Source organism: Podarcis bocagei (genome assembly GCF_964188305.1).
Source record: "Podarcis bocagei genome assembly, chromosome: 5".
In the NCBI taxonomy this organism is placed as follows: Eukaryota; Metazoa; Chordata; class Lepidosauria; order Squamata; family Lacertidae; genus Podarcis; species Podarcis bocagei.
This window is the reverse complement of record NC_138129.1, coordinates 34,068,773-34,082,281: the sequence shown is the minus strand read 5'-3', so window position 1 is coordinate 34,082,281 and position 13,509 is coordinate 34,068,773. Positions and strand designations below refer to the sequence as shown.

The 13,509-nt window shown below is 43.3% G+C and overlaps 1 protein-coding gene across 1 annotated transcript in view; it reads left to right on the top strand.

Annotated features, from left to right (window-relative positions):
- Window positions 1-13,509, top strand: part of LGR6 (leucine rich repeat containing G protein-coupled receptor 6) — a 142,889-nt gene that overhangs the window by 67,179 nt on the left and 62,201 nt on the right. Inside the window, exon 4 of the mRNA XM_081194693.1 lies at window positions 4,506-4,577. Coding sequence (XP_081050819.1) covers window positions 4,506-4,577 — 72 coding nt within the window. The remainder of the gene's footprint in view (window positions 1-4,505; window positions 4,578-13,509) is intronic.

Sequence of the window (13,509 nt, the reverse complement as noted above, 5' to 3'; positions counted from 1 at the left end):
GAAGCCTAGGGGGAAATGGGGCAATCCCTGGCGGTCCTTCACATTGAGTTTCATTTTTAGCAACAAGGGATTTCAGTATGTAAGGTATTACTTCAATATGTAGAACCCATTATATACCCATAATTCAATCTGGTTATACAGTGTCATGTCAGCAGTTCACCATACAGATCCTTTCATCCCTACATTTCCAACATGCCAATTTGGTCATGTGAACAAACCCAGGTTTTTGAACCTGGTTCTGTAGTAATTTTTCATGCGAGAGCTTTCAGGCATAGAGAATCAGTCAGGTGGAGGAGAGGAAACCTTAGCAAGAAAACAACAACCCCCCCCCCAGCTGATTAGTTAAAATGTGTTGCACAAGAATTGTAATTGTATATGCACAACATGCTGTTCTGTGGGAGGGTGCGGAGAAGAGCAGTTCAGGCAGAATAGCAACTCCAAGCTTCGGGTGAGAATGTTTTTGTTACATGCAAGGAGTCATTGAGATAGGCTTCACGGAGTGTCAGTCAATTAGGCGGGAGAGGCTGCTTCAGATGTGGGGCTGTGTGGGAAAGCATTCCTATGATTAAATGAATGGCTTTCCCCAGAAGGCATGGGGAAACACATGAATCGATGCTGTCTCTTTAAATCCCTCCCTGGAGTGGCGGGCAAGCAGCCCTTGATCTATACCTTTCTCCCTTTCATCTTGCTCAATCATTAAAACCAAAGGGAGCAAATAAACATACAGAGACATTCTCCAGGGAGAAGTGGATCAGCCCCAGAGCCCTGCCCTGCCTCTATTACACATACAAATGTGCATACAAGCGTGCGCACACCCACACCCACCAGAGTCCCACTGGAAACCTTGCTATCATATGCACATGAATACGAGCCATGCCTGCATGCAGCAGGCAATGGAGTTGCAGGAATCAAGAACAGGGAGTGCACCACATAGCAATGTTTAGTTGCAGGTCCTACTTGCTTCCCCCTGTTTTCATGTTCAGGTGTAAGTGTTGGTGCTTATGTAGTGAAAATGGCACCACTTACACACAAGAAAGAGTGTCCCAGGGTTTCCTGAACAGCTATCAAGGTGGGTGGTCAGTAGCAGGTCAGCAATCATTCACACAGTGTCAGTTGAGTTAACTCTCTGGTGAACCGCGCTAAGCTCTTTTGATGAATAAATAATAAAAAAATAATATTTATTTTTTTAAAAAACAGCTTAGGAGGCCAGGCCAAATGAGCACAGCAACTCTTCCCAGCAGATCTTGCCCCAATATGACAGTTGTGAGGACTGAAGGTCTCTGCCTTCGCCCAGCTCCCTAAGTCGTCTCCTCCCCAGCTCCTTCCCAAGCAATCTGAGGCTCCTTCAGTTTGCCTGTCTTTACTCTGCCCTCTTCATACCTCTTCTGGTTCTGGGAGACCAGGCTGGAGGGGAGCTGGTTGCAGCAGGAGGGGGAGACTGCCTGGCTTCATCACCAACCTCATTCATTGTTGCCTCTTGACCCCCCCTCCTCCCCAGCCTCCTCTTCTGCCTCTAGCGCTGGACTGCTCTCTGCCACAGACTCTCCCTGCTCACTAAAGCATGTTACATCTTCAGCTTCCAACACCTCCTCCTTCCAGTCTGCTCCCTCTGACCACTCATCATTGTTCTGCCACCAATCCTCTGGCTCTGAGCCCCTTGGGGGTTCCCTTGGAGGTTCCCCAGCTGGTGCCTCCCATCTCCATTTCCCCCATGATCACTCATGAATAAAGCAACCTGTTAACCTGTCAATGAGCTTGTTAAAGAGTTTTCTTGAATTTGTTTAATTTATAATATTTTGCTTCCATCCATGTGTTTATTATCTGGATCACATTCAGCAACTTTGCTATTTATATATAATTTTGTATCACTGTTTAATATATTTAAAAGGCATAGTTATAGCAAGTTGATCCAGTTGGGTTCTTCTTACATTTCATATCTACTAGATCTGTGAAACTATGTTTGATTGTTTTTCTTCATTTGGGTGTTCTTTAATATGACGATGAGTATTTTTCTTGGGAATCACCTTTTGTCCTCTGCTGTTTTGTACTGAAGAAAGAAAACACAGCACCCTAGAGACCTGCACTGTCCACGTTGTGCTTCTAGTGTTTACTTGGGTAAATGCAAATTACTATCATTAGTCAGAGATGTTTACTGAAAGCAGTGGGGCTGGCAGGCTACTCCCAGTGTAAACTGCAGCATGTCCACTGAGCCCTGTGATTAGAGCCATTGTTCCAAAAAGAGAAATGAGCTGCTTGGCCCCACACAGTGCAGCTTTACTACTCCTTTTGACTGTGACGTCTGTCATTTATCCCTGGCTGTTCATAACATGCTAAGCCAGTGCAATAAAGAAAGAGGTGGGTGGAAAATGGACGGTACCTTCTGTGCTCTACCATTTCCATAAGAAGCTGCTTTGTAGGAAGTCAGACCATTGGCCAATCTAACACAGTACTATCTATGTTGACTGGCTGTGGGTGTGTTGTAGCATTACCTGGTGATATTGGGCACTGAACCTCAAACCTTCTACATATAAGTATGCGGTCTTCCACTGAGCTGTGATGCATCTCCATAAAGGCTTACTAGCACAGTCCAAGTTCTAAGCTCTGTGCATTTAATAATAATAATAATAATAATAATAATAATACTTTTCTAAAGTCAGGAATACGGAATCTTTTTCAGCACATGGTGCATGCCTCAACATCAGCTGATCATCAGAGCTTGTGAAGCCAGGCAGTGGCAGAGCTAAGTGCTCTGGCACCCAGAGTGGCACACATGCCGTGCATCCAGGGGTGGGGCATTCTGCCCATGGGGGCAGGGATGATCCGCCCAAGGGGTGGGGTGATCTGCCCATGGGGCCGATCTCAGTGCAGCTGCGCAATCCTCCCCGGGGGCTGCCCCCCCCCGCAACCTGGAAGCATACAGTGAGCCAGGGAAAGGGGGAGAGCCGCAGCAGCTACTTTGCCGCTATCTGCGCTTGGGGAAGTCGCGGGGGGCCTGCGCCAAATGTCACCCCCCTTCAGGATGACACCCGGGGTGCCCTGCACCCCCCCCCTTCCTATGCCCCTGAAGCCAGGTGCATTCATGCATGAGGGAGATTTTTTGGCTGGAACCTTTCACTCTGGTGTGCAATTTTCTGCCTGCAGAAAGTTTAACGTGAGGGTTGCGTAAAAAAAATGTGATTCCATGTTTGAAGCCTCAAGCACAGTCCCAGAAGGACTTTACTACATGATTTTTCTTGTTTGTGGAGATCAGCTCCAGATACCTCAAGGAAACCTTTTGTAGCAGTAGAGAAGTACAAAATGGGCAGAACACATGACATATGTGATACTTTTAACAGTTTTGAAATTGGGTGCCCTTATTTTGGGTTTTATCGGAACTAGTGTGCATATTCAGAATCTGAAGTTGCATCCATCCCTAGGCATAACATTATGGGTGATTCTGCTCAGATCTGTGCAAGACATTCTCACTTTTCTGAGGTGTCCCAAAACCTCATGTCAAGAGGCCTAAAATTACTCTTCAGAATAAAAACTATTGTGGTAATATAATATCAGAACTCCGATGAAATTTCACAGTATCTCTATTCTCCACAAAAGGAATGCATATATTCTCCCGGACACCTGCATGCTATTTCTTCCAGATCCCTCCTCAGAAGCCACCTTTTCCATAGCGCCTAGTTTCCATGCCATTCTGTGTCGCACCTGTAACTAAACCTAAGCACAGGGAACCGAAACAATCTCTCATTACTTCCCTCTTTATCGCGGTTTCAATTTACATCATGCTCTTCTATCACTTTTCCTGTGTCAGATTTTAAATGGTCAGTTGCTTGGGCAGAGACGTGTCCTTTTATACCCGGTGAAGCATCATGCACACTGATGATGCTATGTAAAAAGTAACAGTAATTATGAACAGAGTGGCCTTGTCCCTAAACTAATTCCCAGTTAATTCCAAGTGTTCACTTACATAAGATATACTAAGTCACAGGAATCATGGTGCTACTTTGTACAGTGGTACCTCAGGTTACAGACACTTCAGGTTACAGACTCTGCTAACCCAGAAATATTACCTTGGGTTAAGAACTTTGCTTCAGGATGAGAACAGAAATCGCGCGGCAGCGGGAGGCCCCATTAGCTAAAGTGGTGCTTCAGGTTAAGAACAGTTTCAGCTTAAGAACGGACCTCTGGAACGAATTAAGTACTTAACCCGAGGTACCACTGTATAGATTTTACATTGAGAAAACATTAGCGCTTGACAGGTTTACATTTCTGCCAGAGTCCCACAATTCATGCAAGCAATGGAGTCTGCGGTTTCAGGACAAATAGGCTTTGGAATGCCATTCCTAGACCTGTCTGTATTCAGCAGCCCTGTGCCCTTGTTAATGGAAGGTTTTTTGCCTTGAACAGCATCTGTATTCTGAAATCTTGTTTGGGGAGGGGGTTGGAATTCTGTATACTCCATTTTGTTGAGGGTTATTTTTTAAAGTTGTCATTTTTTCCCCTTCTAATTATAGGATGTTACAGAACAATCAGCTCAGTCGGATCCCAGCAGAAGCTCTGTGGGATCTTCCAAACCTTCAGTCACTGTAAGTCCTAATGGATTGTCCCTTTAAGCTGTTATGGGATCTCTGAAACAAGTGTTATTCAATACTTTGTTTTATTTGTTTTGTACGCCACTTGATTGGTTAAAAAACACACCTCTGAAGTACTGTGTCCAGTTCTGGGCACCACAGTTCAAGAAGGACACTGACAAACTGGAACGTGTCTAGAGGAGGGAAACCAAAATGGTCAAAGGCCTGGAAACGATGCCTTATGAGGAACGGCTAAGGGAGCTGGGCATGTTTAGCCTGGAGAAGAGGAGGTTAAGGGGTGATATGATAGCCATGTTCAAATATATAAAAGGATGTCATATAGAGGAAGGAGAAAGGTTGTTTTCTGCTGCTCCAGAGAAGCGGACACGGAGCAATGGATCCAAACTGCAAGAAAGAAGATTCCACCTAAACATTAGGAAGAACTTCCTGACAGTAAGAGCTGTTCGGCAGTGGAATTTGCTGCCAAGGAGTGTGGTGGAGTCTCCTTCTTTGGAGGTCTTTAAGCAGAGGCTTGACAACCATATGTCAGGAGTGCTCTGATGGTGTTTCCTGCTTGGCAGGGGGTTGGACTCGATGGCCCTTGTGGTCTATTCCAACTCTATGATTCTATTCTATGAAACATACTAAAATACTAAAACAGAGTAGAATTACCTCAGCGTTCTAAGCATCTGAGTAGGCTTGTCTAAACAAGAATATTTTTAGCGGTTGGGGTGAAATGGGAACATAGGAAGCTGCCTTAGATTGAGCCAGACCATTGGTCCATTTCACTAAGCATTGCCTACACTGACTAGCAGTAGCTCTCCATGGTTTCAGATGGGACTCTCTCTCAGCCCAACCATGAGATGCTGGGGACTGAACCTGGGACCTGCATGCAAAGCAGATGCTCTACCACTGAGGCATCACATTCCCCCCTTCAAAAAATCCAGTAAGGTTTTCATAGGAATCTTTAGGGCAGGCTTCCAGTCTTCTGAGCAGGTGCTAGAGAAAAGAATATGGTACAAAGCACCAGAAATTTTAGAACTGCGAGGTAATTTTCAAATGGACACAAATATTTGGAAGCATTTCATTAAAAACTTTTTGAAGGATCATATCTTAATGGTAGAGCACCTGCTTTGCTTGCAGAAGGTCCCAGGTTTCATCTCTGGCGTCTTCAGGTGGGGCTAAGAGAGAATTGTATTTGAAATCCTGGAGCCACTAGATAATACTGAGATAGATGTCCAATGGTCGGTCTTGTTATAAGGCAGCTTCCTATGTTCCTAATACCGCCTTATGTCTCATTGCAGTACCTCGGTTGGCTATATCCATGGTTCCATTTCTTTCCTTGAAAAAGATAATAGTGCAGAATTTGAGCTAAAGGAAGTTGGAAGCAGGAGTGCGGAGACATCTGATGTGGTTGCCACTCTATCTGAGTTCTCTCTGGGACCAGAATTAGCAGTTGAACGGTTGTGAGCTTTCATGGACTAGAGCCCAACTGAGCAGAAGCATGAAATGCTGTCCTTAGTTTGTAAACACAGAAAAGGTTCATAGACTCTGGAGCCAAATGGCCACAGGGCAGCAGTAGTCCTGTCACACAACGAGTTACACACAGCATTAAGGGTGCTTCCATTACATGTCGGCAAATTCGCTCCCCCAAAATATTGGACATTTTGAGATAAGGAAAATGATGGCAAAATGCACTGGGAAATGTGTGATAATACCTGCTTTGGTTCAACATCACTAACCTCAACAGCAGATCAGGATGAATGCCCAATAAACAGGTCACCTGGAATCACCTTAAAGTACAAGAAACACAGTGGAATAAAACATATTACTCCCATCTGCTTAAAAAACAACAGAAGAGAAATATGATCCTGACACCTATCTTGGGGCTCATCCACTTACCTTTGCCCCATGCTTTCTAGCAGCAGGTCTGCATTTTAAAAGCGCCGTGTCTGAGCACTTTTCCTTTTTCTTTTTCATGTCACAGCACTTTCCCCATGAAAACCCACTCTTTAATGCTCAGTTGCAGCAAATGACAATCCGTGGAACCTAAATTACCATTTGTTCCAATCCAATGCTAAAAAGTGTGTTATCGCAGGGAATGCAAAATATAAAGTAGGGCTGTGCTGCCACCACCAATTTGTTCTGTGCTGTTCTCCCTCATGTCACTAATCCTGCTGGTGCTAGGAATTCTTAGTATAGAGATTAGTCCCCATGTGGCTTGCTAGTGTAGGGCACTCAATCTGCAAGCATGACACTTGCAAAACCCACTGTCTGGTAGCACCCTGTAACAGCCATGTTCTGATGAAATTGCTTTTTAATGCTGTCACTCAACAATCTAGTCTTTGAGTTATTAGCCTCCATAAGAGGCCAACAGAGAATGCACATGGACAAAGGTATTACCTTTGGGATGAATAAACATGATCTTCGGAGATGTTAAAAGATAATTTTCCTAATGACAGATGCTTTGCCTAGTTCCATGGCAAGTCATTATGCAGTGCCATTCATTGTACAATCCCTCTGTGATTCCTAATTCAAACAGCTCTCCACACCATAATTTCCTTTCCCTCCTCCCTCGCACAGCTGTGCTGTTAAAACCATCCAACCCAGAGGTGACTGCATTTTAGTTGTGGGACATATGAGCTTTCTCTGTCCCAGAGAATGGCCGCTTTCTTTTGTTTTTGAGGTAGTTTGCTCTCTGAAAGGGACAAGGTCTTACTGCAGGAACTGTCTCCTCGAAGCAAATAGGAGTATGGACTTACCAATGAAATCCCAGTCAGATTCTTATAGGATCTCTTTCAAAGCAAGTGCACTTTCAATACAAAAGAGGTGATTTTGAACTTTCTCCTCCAATCATGTGGTCTGGAGAGCATCCAAGCACATGAAGCATCTACCGGTACTTTCCCCCTCAACAATGAGCAGTAATGTGTTGGCTGAAACTGAATAATTAGCATTTGTTGTGTGGAGAGATCCTTTTCTTCCACCCAAGTGAATCATATAAGTATATACCTTGTACTGTGGAAAGGAGAAACAGTGTGCCATAAGTCTTTAAACCAACGTTATTCAGGTCTCCGTATATCTGAATGATTGCAATAGTAATCATACCTGGGTATTTGTTCTCTCATCCTTCCTTCCATTTGGTTGGCATTTTTTGGTGTAGCCAGCTGCTGCTTTTACACCCTGCAGGAAAATGACAGGGTGGAAAGGCCTAACTTTGGGATGATTAAGACTGGGAATACAGGGCCCATCCACACTACCTGAAATTGTCTCATACCTTGAATGTTCTAGAATTTTTGATTGAGGGACCACATGATGTTGCCAGTGTTCTTCTGACATTTTGCATGTCTTTTAGCAACCCCCCCACATTTAGTCTGACCAGTAGTAGTGCAAAAAATGTTTGTTTGTTTTTTTTAAATGGTAATATGATTCTTTCCCCTGTGATGTCTATTTAGCATAACAACACTGGCCATATTTTCCCTTTTTTGACTCAGAAGAGTTCATGCTGACCCAGCTTTGTTCATGGTGGTTGCATGATGAGCACCACTCACTGACGTAATAACCATAAGAAACAAGGGCTGTGAATGGTTTCCTTCAGTAGAATCCTGAGATCAAATACCAAAGGTTATGCATTTTAATATGTTGAAGTTAGACCTTCCACTTCTAACGGCATTGTGGTTCATGAACCACACTGCAGCGAAATATGTGGTCTCCTCAAGTACAGTACATGGTTCTCATCATAGATCCTCTCTTTGTATGTGATGTTGGGCATGAAGATATAGAAATGAGAGTGAATGTCACATCTGAACTCCATCTGTGTTTATAACATTTGGATTGAACATTAACTCCCACTGCCAATGGTCAAAATTGTCTCCAGGTCATGCAGCTTGAAAGAACTTGAGTCAAATGCCTACCCATGATCTTATGGAGGTATAACCTATAATCCGCCCCCCCCTACCTCGCTATGGATATAGCCACAGATATTCCACTTTCATAAAATTGTTTTAAGCCATCATACCCATGAGTATTGCTGTCAGGTTGCTGTTGATGAACAGTGTTACACACTACAGCTGTTAAATTGCATCTGCAGGAATGGGTAGGACACATCAAGGGGAGGCAATTTTAATGCAAATTAGTTTATATGGATATTTTACCTGATAAAAACAAGCCAGACCTCAATAATAATAATAATAATAATAATAATAATAATAATAATAATAATAATACATTTTATTTATACCCCACCCTCCCTAGCCAAGACCGAGCTCAGGGCAGCTACCAACCGATATAAAACAAACTGATTGAAATACAACTTTAAAAACAAGATTAAAATACAACATTAAAACATTAAAATGCAGCCTCATTTCAATGGAAACTCAAATAAAAAACTTTTTTGGGGATGAAAACGTCAAGTCTTCACCAAGGCTAACTATCCAGACTTGGTCCTACATGGGCCAGAAAAAAGCCAGGGAAGTTCCCAAATAGGAGTTTCATCACAGGAGGAGAAAGAATGTTTATTGCATCCTCCCTACAGAAAGAAGAAACCAAAACCCCTGTACAATGGCAATATGTTTCCTGCATCCAGATTTAATAGAGGGGGGAAACCACTCTTTGGAGATCTCCCTGCCCTCATTAAGTCCCATTAGACTAGTAGTTATTAGGATAAATTAGGTCTGATTTGAGAGAGATGAAAAGTCATTGAGTAAACAGTTTCCCCCTTAGCAGGCTGCTTTGTGCGTTGAGCAATATCTGAAGCTAAGCTGATTTCCTCAGATTTCATTGGGGCTGCCAATACTTCTTCATTCAAATTGGCTTTGTGTCAAATGCCCTTCTATTATTTCTGTATCTTCCCAGGGTTGGTCATTTTATCAGAAGAAAGACCAGGTCTGTATTTCCTTCCATTTAGAATCTATGAGTAATTTTCCACAAGTCTTCTATATATTTATTGCCAACTTGGAGCATCCATAGATCACTGCCGAGTGGCTTCCAAACATTACAAGTTGAGTGGGGACCTGACTCGTTTATTTACATTTGCCTAGAGGCTGTGGTTTTTCCATTTGCCCTGAAGTGTTTCGTTTCATAGAATGCTAACTTACCTACTGCTTAGAAATCAAGCAGCACTCCATAAAATATTCCACACCGGTGTAGGTATTAAAAGGCTTGCACATTGGAGGCCAGGACAGGTAGATGATGCAGAATTGTACAATATTGCCTTTATTGTTTCTCCATGTGATATTTACTGGTTTGAAATTGGGGGGTGAGGGGGGAATCCCATAATCTGTGCTGCAGGAGGTGTTTGTATTTATGATGCCATAATATATCAAAATTAACAGATGGCCCTTCAGACTTTTTTTTGATGTGGGTTTGTTTCTTTCTTTGGCGAGTGTATTCTGCAACATGTTACTGGTACAATAACAAAGCAGTAGTGGTGCAGTAGTGGTCAGACTGTCCACATAACCACCCCACTTTATGTGTTCTGTGATGCTGTACAATGTCATTGCCTTTTTGCTGTCTGGGAGTGGGGCACACTTGCACAACAAAAGCAGACAAAAAATAAAGTGAACATTTGTGGTATAAAAAGTTACAGGAGTTCAGCACTTGTTGGCTGAGGCTGATGGACATTGTAGTCTGACAACATCTGGAAGGCAGCAAGTTGGCAAAGGCTGTTTTAGATGTTGCCTGGCTGCTCCATATATGTTCTGAAGCACTCATTTACACCTCTGAGAATCAGGACCATGAATTATTAGCAGCGCCTGCTATTGCAGCTTTTGTCCTCTGTGTTTTGGACTTGCAGCTCTGTGCTGGCTGGAGGGCACTAGGTTGGCAAAGCTGTTCTGTTCTGAAGAGATGCAGACAGAAAAGCCTGAGGAGGAAGCAGCACAGAGTTATTAATGATGGGGTGAGGCAGGGCAAGAGAGTTTGAAGTAGTCCTTTGTGCAATCTTTGTGCTTCCTTTCGTCTGCATTCTTCTCATTTGCAGTCTGCACAAAATGAGAGGATTCGAAGAGGCACATCTACACCTGATGGCAAAAACTCTAAACTACATGTCAGATGCTAGGCCTTATTTAAGGCAGTGATTCAGTCGTGATTCCCTGGCAAAGTGTCCGTCTACCAGCAGTTTTATAGGTGTGGTAAGGGCATACCATGCGCACTCTAGGAGAGTCGTGTGTCAGGCTAATTAACAACATTGTGGTTACAACAAGCTCTTACCTAAAGCAGATGGGTACACTCTGTTTCTCTGCCAGCCAAAAGTAAACCAAAGACTTCCAAAGCAAGCAGGTGCTATAAGTTATAATTATTGCGTTTTCAGTAAGAGTGAGAAAAAGAAGAGAGCTTGATTGGATTAAAAGCTCAGACAAGACTCTTGAGGCTTGTCTTTCAAATGAAAATGAAAGACAATGGAAGCAGCTTGGTTTTCTGCAACATTTTGAACGCACATCCCACAGAGATGCTTAGAATGCCATCTCATATGTCCCCATTTGCAAGTATTAGAACTGAAGCATGGCAGATTCTGAAGCCCTCTTCAAAAGTCAGCTCAAGATCTTTCAGCCACCATTTCCTGAGCATGGTGTCTCTGATCCTTAAGGCAACTTTATTTTTCACACACAAAGTCCTATCACTCTAGTTATGTATATTTTTACATGTTACATCATGGCAGCATGGCGCCCAACATTGGTAATATTATATGTGGAAGGCTGTTTTGGCACTGAGCAAAATATACATTAATAAAGAATAAGAAATGTACAGTTTGTGACTGCAATCCCCCAAACTACAGTGAAGGTTTCCTCAGAGGGTTCCTTGACTTGTGGAAATAGAGAGAGTGCCTTATATAAAAGGTGCTTTAGAAGCTCTGGTGTGTGTGTGTACGTGGGCTATTCTTTGTAGCCCGTTTGAGGTGTTTCCATGTTTCAACAACTGTGCCATATTTATATAATTGAGGTACCTTCTTCAAAAGGAAAAAAGTGAGGGAGGAAAATGGGCCAAAGTGCCATGTCCCAGACTAAACACATGTAACGCTGGTCATCTAGGTAGAAATTGGCGACTATCAATTCCTCAGCATGTGCTTAATCCAAGCAATAGAAGCCATTGTTCCAGCTAGCTGTTTTCCATTGTCACCCCATATTGCAAAATTATTCCAACACTGACTTCAAAGACGAAGGAAAGACAGAAGAATTTGCCCGATAAATGCTGTCCTTCAACATATTGACTTCTATTACACTGCTTGCAAAGAACCAGTGAGACATCTCAATCCATAGAACTGGTGCATCACCCTCTCCGCATGTCTTTAGGAAAAACATTTTGGAAGCAGACAGAAAGAGAGTAAAGACCTCTTTAAAAATGTTAAGCCCATGAATAGGGTAATTATCATCATCATTATTATTGCTGAACATTAAAATGCAAGGAGTGACTTCTTGGAAGTCACGGGGACAGTTGCTTTGATGCTGACAAAGGAGAAGCCTTCCCCACCAGACAAGTCGGTTGTAAGCATATATATTCTGATGACGGATGGAAGGAAGGAAAGGAATCACTTTGGAATTAGCATAGCCTGAGAGCATGTTCCCGCTTTCATAGGCCACCTTTGATCTGTTTGAAATGTGACAGCTCATTGTAAGGGCAATATTGCTTCATATAAATCATTTTTGATAGAATGTGCTTTTGCTTCTTAGAAAAAAGAAAAGAAAAGAAATATCTTCCACTGAATGTTTAAAGGATAAAAGGCAACAGAAATAGACTGGGGTGTTTAACATCAACTTACAATTTATTGGCATGGATCTGATTTTTTTGCAAAGCCACATTAAGTATTGTTAAGGTAATTTATGAGGCATAAGCTTTTCCTGGAGCACAAGAAAAGTGAGCCTTCTAGCTAGTTGAAAAGAAGCCATCAAGTAATTGTGAATTTCAGACTTGTAGAGTAATCCACAAACAAGCAAAGCAGCCCTCCTTGAGGAACAGCCATAGCTGAGTGGTAGACAATCTGCTTTGCTTGCAGAAAGTCTTGGGTTCAACCCCTATCCAAACAGGGATGAGAGAGATTCTTGTCTGAAACCCTGGAGAGCCACCGGCAGTCAGCGTAAACAATACTGAGCTGGGTGTACCCAAGAGTCTCACTACGTATAAGGTAGCTTTCTACATTCCTATGTTTTTGTGTTCTATGTTCTAAAGGATATAGTAGCCAATTGCTAAATAAAATGATGAAACCTGACTGGAAACTGCTTTATGCCTTAGAAGCTGTGCCCCATGATTTCCATTGTGTAGTTTTGTGCCTTGTTTGAGGTGAAAGTATTGTTACAAACTTTGAACTTGCCCTAGGGGTGAGAAATTCCAGGGGCAGTACTCCTTGAATTTAGCTTCCTTTTGATGGAGTGATGGCTGGAGACTTTTTGTAATGTTTAGTTTGTGGAGCTAGAGGACAGACTAGCAGAAAGTTAGTTAGTTAGCATGTAGCAGATCTATTTCATATCCTTAGAGCAGGGTGGTCCACCTTTTCATACCAAGTGGGCCCTAAGAGTGCTTTGATACAGAACCCATGGGCTACACACTGCCTTGCTGTGCATAGGGTGGGGAGAAGTGAGGCCAAACGGGACACTGGGCTTTGGGAAGGAGGCACAAGGGCTCTGGTAGGATCCTAGAGCCCTCCTACCTCCTTCCCAAAGCTGGGAAAGTACTAATTAGGCTTTGCTAAGGAGGAGGGAAGGGACGCGGGTGGCGCTGTGGGTAAAACCTCAGCGCCTAGGACTTGCTGATCGCATGGTCAGCGGTTCGAATCCCCGCGGCGGGGTGCGCTCCCGTCATTCGGTCCCAGCTCCTGCCCACCTAGCAGTTCGAAAGCACCCCTAAGTGCAAGTAGATAAATAGGTACCGCTTTATAGCGGGAAGGTAAACGGCGTTTCCGTGTGCAGCGCTGGTGCTGGCTCGCCAGCTGCAGCTCCGTCACGCTGGCCACGTGACC